Source organism: Lissotriton vulgaris, chromosome 1_2 (genome assembly GCF_964263255.1).
Source record: "Lissotriton vulgaris chromosome 1_2, aLisVul1.2, whole genome shotgun sequence".
In the NCBI taxonomy this organism is placed as follows: domain Eukaryota; kingdom Metazoa; phylum Chordata; class Amphibia; order Caudata; family Salamandridae; genus Lissotriton; species Lissotriton vulgaris.
This window is the reverse complement of record NC_141686.1, coordinates 117369847-117382045: the sequence shown is the minus strand read 5'-3', so window position 1 is coordinate 117382045 and position 12199 is coordinate 117369847. Positions and strand designations below refer to the sequence as shown.

Sequence of the window (12199 nt, the reverse complement as noted above, 5' to 3'; positions counted from 1 at the left end):
ACATGGGGTTGACCATACAAAAAGGCAGAAGTTTTGCTTATATTACTGTATGATACTGGCTATCTATATAGCATACTAAAATAAAATACATTGTGCAGAGAGTTCAGTGGGTCTCCAATTGGTTTGCAGAAGCTAAAGTAGATAATACTAATGCTCTCTCTTGTGGTAGTATGGGCGAGCAGTTAGAATTATCAGAGGGTAGTGCTAAGCATTTGTTTTACTCACAGAGGCAATACATGAAACACATACTCGAAGAATAAACAGAGACCAAATTAGAAAAATAGCAGTACTTTTCATACATATATATTTCAAATTCAAGAACTTTGTTTCAAGGTTAGTACAGTTTGTGATTAAAAAAAATTCACAGATAAGTAAAACATTCAAACCTGTGCGCTTTTACACACAATGCAATACTATGGGAGGAAAAGTCAAAGGTGCATATAGGTAGGTACAGTCTGTTTCAGGGGGTTCACCTTCTAGGATCGGAATAGTAGTGGGCCCCAGTTCAAAGTACTACCAGCAGTTCCTCAAGAACATCCCGGGTTCTACCGGGATCAAGGTGCTGGTGAGGCTGGTAGGAGGTCCTATGGAGAAGAGGGCCCACCTGAAAAGAGGCTAGATAGGGGGACTTGCTTGCAAGTGAGAGGCCTCCCAAACGGGGGCTGAGGTTCCAAGGGCTCTTGGATCACTGGGGCACAAATGGTTCAACGGGAACCGGGCTGGGTAGCTCAGGTGCAGAGTGGTTAGGTCACCTGGACTGGGTGTGCAAAGATGCATTTTGCTGTCGGGGATAAACAGCTGGCAGGGGCAAAATTAAAGCAGCTGGGCCATTCTCGAAGTGAGTCTCAGTGATGCTGATGTGCCTCGGTGCAGTGCTTGCAGGCTACCCAAGGCTTTGGTAGGTCTCCAACTTGCAGGACAAGTCACTCTGTTGCGATTGTCGAGAGAGGGCTGAGAACGGCAGGGTTTCATACCAAAGTTCTAATGCAGTGCTCGCCAGGCAGTGACTCTTCTTAGTCCTTCTTCTGTTGATCCGTCTAATCTGATTTCTTGTGTTCAGGGGGGTACCTAAATACTCAATTAATGGGAGTTATGGGGAGTGACAGGTAGCAGCCAAAGAGCTACCTACCTTTAGGGTGTCTACACCCTCTATAAGACCACTTCCTGTGGGAAGTTGGTATTACCCTGACCCTTGAAGGCTAATTCTGTCCAAACAACATGGAGAATTTAAAAAGTGGGGTCCACATCAGCTGGCCCGCCCTTGGCTTGGTGTTGGCTGAATGTGGGCATGCCTCTTAATCTTACTAATTTTCCCGCTTTCTTGTTGCCAAAAAGTGGGGTCAGGGGACGGGAGTGAAACCCTCTACTATCTGGAGAGGACAGGGACAGCATAACAAATGCTGCAGACCCTGGAATGTGCATCCTGCTTGGAACACCTCCGCCCAGAGCAGGCTTGGCTCCTGACCTTGGAGAGCGAAGGCTGTCACCTTAGGTGGTCAGAAATCTATTTATGGTGGCTTTCTGGTCGAAACTAGTCTGCAAACACCATGCTAATCAGTAGGTTTTCAGGGGACACCTCTAATGTGCCCTCTGTGTGCATTTATGAATAAACTCAGCCCTAGCATCAGTATGGGTTTTAGACAAGGTGTTTTTATAACAAACACCTTGGTATACAGTGAAGCTATCACGTATCTGGGGAACTCGAAATGACGAGTGTCCAGCATACCTACTCGGTATGGCTTCCCTGTGCACTGGCAATATCTAAAAGTGAGCTTCGATATCACCGGGACATCTCCACTCTCCCAGATATGCCCTCACATGGGTATAGTGCACCCTGCCTTATGGCTGTACGGACTGCCCTAGGGGTGTCTTACCTATGCCACCTTTAGTGCTGGTAGCACGCATCCCTGTGTACCATGCCTATGTCGACTCTTCAGTTTTCGCTGCACAAAGACACGCTGGCAGTTTGCATGAGCTCGGTGAGGGGTTCCTGCAGCCCTTAGGGGGCCTCTTTAGATCCAATGCCCTAGGACCTCGGGCGGCAACTTACTAGGGTCTAACAGTGGATCTTAAAGGTGTGCCAATTGTGGAACAATCATACAGTAAAGGTAAAGAACACTGGTGCTATGTACCTGGCTAGCAGGAAACAGCACACTTTCAAAGTTGCACCAGATACCAGGGAAAAAGTGGGGGGTAGCCATGTCAAAAGAGGCACTTTCCTAAAACTACATATTAGTGGGTTGCGTTCATAGCCACTTCTTAACCAGTATTTTCAATTTTCAATTGACAACCCTTCTTGTATTCACTCATCATATATTGTAATGGCTTGTGAAGGAAAATGTATTGTGTGGTTAAATATATGGGATTGTAGTAGCTTGCCTTTTTCTGTCAAAAGCCGTGAACGGTGTGGCAATCTGTGAGTTCCATAATCCTTAGAGTCCCTTTTATTGCTTTGCACAGAGTTTACTCTAAAGTTGGAAATATTGCAAGAAATATAAATAAATCTGCACTAGAGCCAACAAGAACCTAACCATGTCCTATATCTGAATACAGATAGTTTTTGATTATTTTTACTCATGGCTCCTTTGATTAAACTTAGGTTAGATTTTTTCTGTTTTGTTTGTAACAGGGTAATTTGTAAGTTCTTTTGCATGTGTTTGCAGCTGCACTTGAGACTATGCTATAATTTTTTTAAATGTGATGCCATGTTTTATTCCCTTCTGCAGTTGGTGTGATACGATGCCCGGTATGCTGCCAGGAGTGCGCGGAGAGGCACATAATCGATAACTACTTTGTGCGGGACACCACCGAGGTTCCTAGCAGCACTGTTGAAAAATCAAGTCAGGTGAGTAGCTAAAGCTTTGTAAATAATGGACACCGAAATGACCCTTTCAGATTTGTCAATACTGAGTTTGTACTCTGCAGTAAGGCTTAAGGCTGTCCTGGAAGTAATGATAGAAAGAATTTGGCTGCATGCCCAAATCTGATATACTTAAAGCTGCATCAGTGTTGTTTTCTTTATGCGCCAGTCAGCGCAGATCTGGAAAGAGCTACTCCATAGTCACTTTTTTAGTAAGCTTTTTTCGATGTTTTGTTGAAGTCTTTTTTTGAGATCTTACCTTTGGTGTGGCAGATGCATTATCAAAGAAGGCCGGCTTCAAGCCATGCGGCGTCTGTCACCGACCTGAAGTTCCAGTGGGGCGGAGCATCAGGGGAATCTCTCCGTCATGGTTCAGATCTTGGAACCGCAGTTGGGTCACTGGCCGACCGCTCTCCCTTCCCCAACCAGTTATAACAGTAGTGACAGATGCGTCCCTCTTGCGATTGTCCGGCCTTCTGGGTACGGTGGGGATTCGAGGACTCTTGTGTCTGATGCAATCTGAATTCCACATCATCCTGCTGGAGCTCCGAGCGATCCGTTGGGCATGAACAGCCTTTGAACCCTGCATCCAGGTTAAGGCTGGTTTAGGTGTTCACACACAAATACCACTGCTATGTGGAACCGCAACAAACAGGGCAGTGTGGGGTCGTGGACCATTTGTCAATAGGCCCTGTGTCTCTGGACATTGCTGGAATAGCAGGCCATATCCCTGGTGGTTCAACATCTGGCTTGTTCTCTGAATGCCAAAGTGGATAAACTCAGCCGAAGTCACCTGGTGGATCACGAGTGGCATCTCCATCTAGAGTTTGTGCAAGGTCTCTTTCAGCAGTGGGGGGAGCCTTGGTTAGATCTGTTAGTCACCGACGCGAATGTGCAATGTCAGCAGCTCTGCACATGGGAGTTTTCCCCTTGAAGATGCTGTTCATCCAGAGTGGAACTCTGGCCTCCTGTAGGTTTTCCCCGCTCGTACCACTCTTGTCCAAAGTTCTGAAGAAGATCAGGAACGACGGGGCTCAAGTCATCTTTGTTGCTTCAGATTGGGCATGGAGAGTTTGTTTTTCCCGATATGTTGAGCATGACCATCAGTCCTCCGATCATGCTGCCCCTTTGGGAGGATCTTAGGGAGGATCGTCTGTGGCAGCAGCAGGGCAGTTGTTGACACCTGACCCTGTCAACGCTGCACCTTCTTGTGTGGAGATTGAGCGGTGACAGTTAATCGCTTTCGACCTTCCTCCTGAAGTCGGTGACGTTATCTTGGAATACAGTGTCTCTCCACCAAGACGGCATACGCCTGCAATAGAGCCACATTTGTGGCATGGTGTACAGAAAGACACAATGATCTGCTTTCTAAGCTACTTTCTCAGGTTCTCTGTTCATTCTTTCCCTTGTCCAGCAATGCCACTGGATTCAAGCTAGCCTGGATGATGAGGGGTGTCACCCCGAAACTGGTCCCATGATGCTTGTTTCCAGTCCAGGGAGGGCCTGGCAGTTTGAGCTGGACTGTTCCCATGAGGCACAGGGTCAAGACTGATTTGCATATGGCAGGGTCTGAACTGGGGTGAAGAAGTGAGCTAAAGAACGTTGGTGGATTCAACCCAGATCTGTGACTGGGTGAGTGTCTGAAATGTTTCAGCGCTCTGTCCATCTCCTTGTATTTGCTTTGGGGTGGAAAACATGCCTGGATGTTTGGGAGTAAGGAATAGCAGCATCACTCATGATGTCCCTTTTTAGTGGTTTGCTTTATATATTGTTTTTTGCCCCAGGAAAGGCAGTAGTCTATGTGCTCCACTCAGTATAATTCTTAGTTTGCAAGTACCATGGCAGTTGAAAGTTAATCAAAAAAAATGTCGGAAAGAAAATTTGGTGGACAATATAGAAATTAACCACAGCAACATAATTTCAGCCTAAATGTTCATTTCTGGTGGGTACATTTTCCAGCAGATTCCAGCCTATGAAAATCCACCCAGGTGCCAGATTGGTCTGTAAACATTTCCTATAGTATTAGCCCTCCTGCGGCACCACAAGGTGCCATGCGGATTCTGTTTCACGTCTGTGCACCAGATGTCATGAGATTAAAGTGTATTTGAAGCTAGCGGATGTTCTAGTGTGAGTACTTGTTTTTTCGTGCCCCATCCATGCAGATGCTGATCTATATTGAAGCTTATCATTCAAAATCCTCATCATTTTGACCATAACTAGGTCAGATGTCTTCTTGAGATTTAAAGACTTAAACCCTGCCACAAATGCTACAAGAAAACATCCTGGTCTAGCTCCTAACACCATGTGGGCTAAGACCAGGGCCTTTAGATCTGTTCATTAAAGCACCTTAAAGCCATCATGGAGCGGTAGTGCAAGTTATTTTGACCACGACCCTTGCGGATATGCTTTTGCCAGAGCGTTAGCTTCCTGACTGAAAACAATCTCCTGAAAGATCTTTGTCAAAAAAATGTAAAGGGAGAAGCCCTTTAGTCAGTCCCTGCACAAATTGAGGTCTTAAAGCTGCGCTGGATTTGGTCAGGACTTCTCCATTACCCTCCAGATGCAAGCCTGATCCTGCTGATTTGGCTACTTCAGGAGCACCAAAACAATTGGCTTAAATTCACCATAGTGGTTAAATAAAAAGTTAAGTTGGTAGAGCTCATTCACTTGCCCTAAGATTGTCAGAATAAAAGAACACATTAGGGCTTTGGAAAAAATATTTTAGAAAGAGGGTCTAGGGGATAATATTTAATGGCCATATATGCTCCACACCCCTAATTTAAGTACACTAAATACACAAAAAGAAGCGTATAGGTCAGATTTGCCAACAATGAGATGAAAGCTCAAAAGGACGTTAGCTAACAAAGACTTTTCAGCTACAAAAAGTCTCTACGGGCTCATATGAATCCCATCAGCCCACCTACTTTGGAGGAGCCTCATCATTTGGGAAGCTGCGGAGCCAAGTATAAGTGAATAAGCCAGATTGATACGGCTATATGTCACTAAACTTGTGCCCGGCACATGGTATAACCGCAGTGCCCGTGAGCCAGTCGTGCTGATGGAGTGCAGTGCAAAGAAAAAGGTGATAATTAAAAGTGACTAAACGATCAGAAAATATAATTTATTAGGATCTGGTCGGATGTCAAGATTAAAAACAGCCTAACAGTGTGAAAAAATCACTGTTCTATAGCAATAGATGGAAGGTCAACATGTTTCAGCCATACAGTGATGTTCACTGGCTTTCGTCAGGACCTAAAAGAGGTATAATGCTACTGCAGAAATAAATATTTTGAGTGATTTTTTTTTTTATAGAATAACTATTTAAGAGGACTAAAATGTAAAAGTGGTTCAATCACCACCCTACCAGAACCAACTATATGTATAGGTGACTGATAAGTCCATCTGTTATCTTCTTTCCCAGCTTTATGTGGGAGACGGCCTCACCTCACCCGGTAACGGCTCGGGGATTGAGGCCCCGCTCTATCCGTCGGTACCTCTGGTGGAGACCTTACTTTAGGGCTTTGCCATAACTAATGAAGATTTTAGCTGCACTAAAAACAATGACTCTGGCTGACCCCCTCCCCCAAGACCACTGCTTCTGGCTTATTTCTTGATTTGCAAAGGGTAATGGTGTGAATACTTCATCAGCAGGGAATGTCCCTTGCCACTTGTCCCTTCTTCAGAAAGTCTCTATGTTCAGTATAATGGCACGAAAAGCAGCTTTTCCCACCTTTTAGAAAAATCTTAAAGACCTCCTCCACAGTGGTTGAGCCTTTGCTTCCCTTCCCCTCCCCTTGCTCTCTTCTTGGTGTGTGGGAGAAACCCTTTTGTGGACAAGAAGAGCTTAAATTGAGAGGCAACCTACAGGTGCCCTTGGGTGACACAATTTTTGTCATCACAAAGTCCAGTGGTCCAAGATTCTCCCTTGAGGTTGAATCCAAATGCCTTTCCAGTTGCTCTCCTCAGATTGAGTCTTGAAAACGTTTGACTCTATGGGTCAGTGTTTGCCTCTGCAGCCTTTGGGTCCTCTGTGCTGCAAATGCCACCTACCTTTCGTACAGCAATATCTACTCCCTGTGGGACTTCGCAAATCATCGTAGTCCATGTGGCAGATCATGTGTGAGGAAATGGGGTGTAATATATGGTGTGGTTGTAACACATGTAATACACTTACCAACCTCCTTATGTCTATTAGGGTAAGTCTGTAAAACACTCCGCTCAACCCTTGATAGCTGTGGCACTGAGCAGCAATGTTTACTCAGGAGAACAAGTGTAAAGCATTTAAATTAGTACCAAAACAATTTAAGAAGAAATTTGCACAACACTTGAATCCAACACCAATTTCTAAAAATAGACTGTATTTTTTTTATAAGAATTTAGACACCAGAACTAAAAAGATCTACTGGAGGGTTTCAACACGGTCAACAAGAGTCTTCCTGGAGGGATTGGTCGGTCCACGAAGATTGCAAGCGGGGTCCTGGTTGCAGAGTCGACGTCCCACGAAGGCTGCTCTGGTCTGGCCAAAGTCCAGTTGCCACTGGACTACCACTCATCCATTGTTGTTGTCATAGGCCAATCCTTCCTGGGTCGATAACTCATATTCTGAAGGTCCCAGACACTCTCAGACAGCACTTCGAGGCTCAGCAAACTCCGGTGCAACTCTCTGGATCAGGTCTTGGTCCTCGGTGGTGGTAGCAGCCAGAAGACTTTTAGCTACTAACTTTCCCTAGCAGGCTTCTTTAGCTGTTGTAATAGAATTAATGGAGTGGTGCACTACAGACAGTAATCAATTCACTACTGTCCAAATAATTAGTTCAGCCAAGAATCCAATTTAGTCATTAGTTTTTTTAGGTGGTACAAAAGATCATCATCCGGCCAACGCGTTTGGTTCAGATCGGTTGATTGAACTTCATCAGAGCTGTGGATAATACATATATAAAAACATAAATATACACATAATGGACATACCTACACATGTCAAACAAAGAAGACTATTTTATACTCCATTTACAGAATGTCCCATCGCAGAGATGCAGGTAAAAACGACAAACCTCACAACAAGCAGCAGCAAGCAGCTCAGTTACTGCTCTCCCTCGTGGGGACCAATATAACGCAACATGTCACCTCCCCTACTTACAAGGCAGGACATACACTTGATCTTGTGTTTTCTAACTTGTAATCTTTACGCAAAGAGGCCCCCTTTGAATTGGCTTGGTCTGACCATTATCTGATCCTATTCTCCTGCAGGGAGAAACCCTGTCATAATAGGGATAGCCAATTTTTTATCAAAGGGAATTGGAAAAATCTGTCAGAAGCGTCCTTGGCCTCTATCTAACAGGCCAGTCAGCCTATACTCTCGTCCGATCCTAATGTGGATTCCCTGGCTCTGGATTATTGGATTTCAACAGCTGTTGAATCCATAGCGCCGGCTAGAGCCGCTAGGTCAGTAAGGCACTCCCCATCCGCCCCTTGGTTCTCGGACTCTCTTAGAGTGGCCAAGAGCAGGTGCAAACGCCTGGAGCGGCAATGGAGGGTAAACTATTTTGAGGCAGCCAAAACTACCTATAAGAACGCACTGAAAGATTTGCATTAATTAATCAGAGCTGCCAGGAGGGATCAGGTAGCTAGCTGCATATTTAAAGATGAAAACTCTACTAAAGAGGTATTCAAGGTGGTCAGTTCTTTTCTCGAGCCAAAAGCATTAGAGACCGGTATACAGCCATCCCTCTATCTGTGCAAAGATATTTCCGACTTCTTTGACAACAAAATCCAGAAGGTCTACCAGTCCTTCTCGTGAAACAGAAAATTCTGACAGTAAGGCGGGTGGCGCACAAGAGCCCTCACTCACACATTTTAGCCTGATTCCAATACAGGAAGTGTTGGCAGAAATCCAGGGGTGTAAGTCAGGGGCACCAGCTCCCTGCTCCCTGAAACTCTGGAAAGCAATGGCACACTCTCTGAAGTATGTGCTATCACACATTTGGAACTCATCCCTAACGTCTGGCACTTTTCCCGACATATGGAACATGCCACACTTCTCCCCTTGTGGAAAAAAACAAACGGGATCCTGGGATCTAAATCATTACAGGCCTATTTCTCTGCTGCCTACCCCAGGCAAGATGCTGGAAAAACTGGTGCAGCAGCAATTGACTAACTTCATTGAGCACAAAGGCAGCCTACATGATATCCAATCTGGCTTTTGATCGGGTTTCAGCACTGAAACAGCACTCTTGGAGGTAGCTGAGTCGGTGAGGCTGGCGGTGGACTCGGGGTCATCCGCTCTGTTGGTGCTCCTGGATCTATCGGCAGCATTCGTCACGGTAGACCATATCTCGCTGTCTCTGTGACTGCAGGAGACAGACTTAGGGGTTACGGTACTGGCTTGGCTCAATTCCTTCCTGAGGTACAGCTTCCAGAAGGTCTCACCACAGCCATTTGTGTCTAAGCCGAAACCACTTTGGTGTGGAGTCCCTCAAGGATCAGCGTTGAGTCCTCTCCTGTTTAATCTATACCTGGCTCCGCTCTTTTCTCTGATAGCCAGCTGGGGGGTTAAGGCAATTTCATATGCGGATGACACCCTGCTGGTCTTCTCTTTTAAAGAGCAATCCGAGGACTCATTCCGGAGCTTCAAAGGCTGCCTAAGAGATATTGTGTTGTGGATGAATAACAACAAACTGAAACTCAACGCAGGAAAGACAGAGGTGATGTTTACCGGGAAGTAGTCCCCTCCAGCACCGGATCTCTGGTGGCCTGGGGAAACGGTCCCCCGTCCCCTGCAGACAGTATAAAAAATCTTGGTGTGAAGTGGGAGTCTGATCTGTCATTCTTGGCTCAGATATAACGCAGGTGACTGCCACCTGCTTCAGCAAACTCAGAAATCTGCGTAAATTTCTGCATCTACTACCAGAAGCGTGCCGGAAAATTACAGATCATGCCATGGTGACATCCAGGCTGGACTATGCCAACCACCTATATTTAGGCCTTCCAAAGTACTGAATTGGACGCCCTCCGATGGTCCAAAATGCGGCTGCGAGCTTGATTAGGTGGGTCCCTTTCCCAAATCATGTCTCCCCGCATTAAAAAAAACTCCACTGGTTACCCGTGGCTAAAAAGATCGAGTTTAAGGCGCTGACGCTAGCATTCTGAGCCACCCATGGCAAATGCCCCAGCTCTTTGAAACAAAGATTACGTAGCTATAAGCAGGCGAGATCCCTAAGGTCGAACTCGCAAAGGCTTATCTGCACACCCCGCATCAACAAGGCCCGCCTAGGAGGTAGATCCTTCACGTTTGGGGCAGCAAAGTTGTGGCACTTATTGCCTGGTGATCTTCACAACATAGAGGCAGAACCCCTTTTAAGGAAGAAAGTCAAGACCTGGCTCTTTAGGTCAGATTAACGGGTCCAATGCCTTGCTTCTTGGTTCTCCATTCGCATACTGTCGATCGCTTAGTGCCGGGACACCTCTGTTTGAGGTAGCTGTTGCGCTTTACAAGTGTCTATTATTATTATTAATAATAATACATTATAGACACTCTTATTTGAAGAAAAGGCACATATAAATAAACAGTTATGACGTGGGGAAACCAAATATTTATATTCTCTGGGATTAATCCTTTCAATGACAAGAATGCCACAAAACATACCAAGAATTGGCATAGCCAATAAGTCTCGCCTTTGGGGCCTTGTAAGTGTTTCCCCAGAGCTATTGACTTTGCCAGTGTCTTTAAGCTGTGCTGTAGAGAAATGTGGCTGCTGTGCAACTGAACAACCATATTAAAAAAAGTATTTACAATAAAACATGTCCTCGGTTTTCTTTTGTTCTTGCAATGCTGGCAACTTGTTTCTGCCTATTCCAACTACAACAAAAATGGAGAAAATAAAGACATAAAACAGACAAAAGCACACTACGCCACTATAACCAAGCCTACGGAAGAGCCATCTGAACCACAACAAGACACCACTATTTCACATGCATAACTGAAGCAGACTGCCCTTCTAAACAACTCCATAACATTTTAACAGAACCCCACAATCCAGAGTGGTGAAACACAGAAGCACCATGATCACCAGACTTCTGTTTTCTCTAAATGCTGAACAGGGCTTGAGGCATTTGCTAGGTATAATTGAACCAAGCATAAATAAAGGAAATTATGTGAGAAATTGCATTCATGCTGCATGTTTCTCCCTCAACTATTACTTTGAAACTTTGGATTTATAAAGTCTGCTGCGACCCAGATCTTGCTAAACAAATCCCATGGCCACACACTCGAGTAAACACATGCCTTTGTCTCCTTGGTAGAGGTCCAGTTACAGGGGTCTGTCCTCTCTGTCTGAGCAGTAAGCTGTCACTGAGGCATGTCAACATTCTTAATAGCACACAACTTGTAATTCAGCAGCATAGTACAGGGCTGTCTGACCTGTTCCTTAGGTGTGATAATGAACTATTGGGATAATTTCACATCCCCAGTATCAACTACAACATAAAGCCTAGTATTGTGCTTCATTCTAGCCTCTTCACAAAGAGAAGAGCACGGGCCTTTCAAGCAGTGTTCACGGTCATTCAACTATGAGTACAGAGAGATGCGAAATCAACATATAAAAACAATAAGGGAGGAATTGGTACCCAGAGACCAAGAAGAGGAAACGCTGGTTGTACTCCTATTACAGGTTTGTAATGATGTCATCATTGGCTCCTTTGTCCTCAAATACAGAGAAAAAGTGCTTTCAAAGGAAGGAAATCTGACCCGCACATTATCTCCACAGCCACTTTGCTTATTCCCTAAGCTATGCGGATCTGGCCGCCTTACACCAAATACCCTGAACTACGCTTCCTTTTAAGAATCCAGATTATATGTTTTCTTAGTGAATAACCACTACTATACTAACATTTCATATTGTGTCAGAGATATAGTGTATAGTCACTTTATTTTACGTGAATAAGGCTCTCACAACTTGACATTAGTTAGAAGCGTAGCACTTATTTTTGATGCAGGGAGTTGATGTGTTTCAACAAAAAAGTGTACAATTCCATGCTTTCCTTAAGACCAAAACAGGGGACTGTTGACAATACAGAATAATTCACAATAATCAATGGCTGGCTGTTGCTTCATTGCATTCTCTCTGGGACTAAAAGTGTGCATCCATAACAGCATCAGCTTTTTCTCCATCCTGGGCATCTACCAGAAAAGGCCCCATACAATGTCTACAAATTAAAATGGTAGATCTGGACAACAATGTCAAATCAGGGGCCATTCAACATGCAATCAGCTCATTAGCTCCAAAATAGTAACAGCAACATGTTGGTTTTGATGAGTTGGCTTTGTTGGAGTTCAAAAGGTCT

General features: G+C 44.8%; 1 protein-coding gene across 1 annotated transcript in view; it reads left to right on the top strand.

Moving 5' to 3' along the window:
- Positions 1-12199, top strand: part of TRIM24 (tripartite motif containing 24) — a 1193545-nt gene that overhangs the window by 126982 nt on the left and 1054364 nt on the right. The window contains exon 2 of the mRNA XM_086952962.1: positions 2727-2845. Coding sequence (XP_086809088.1) covers positions 2727-2845 — 119 coding nt within the window. The remainder of the gene's footprint in view (positions 1-2726; positions 2846-12199) is intronic.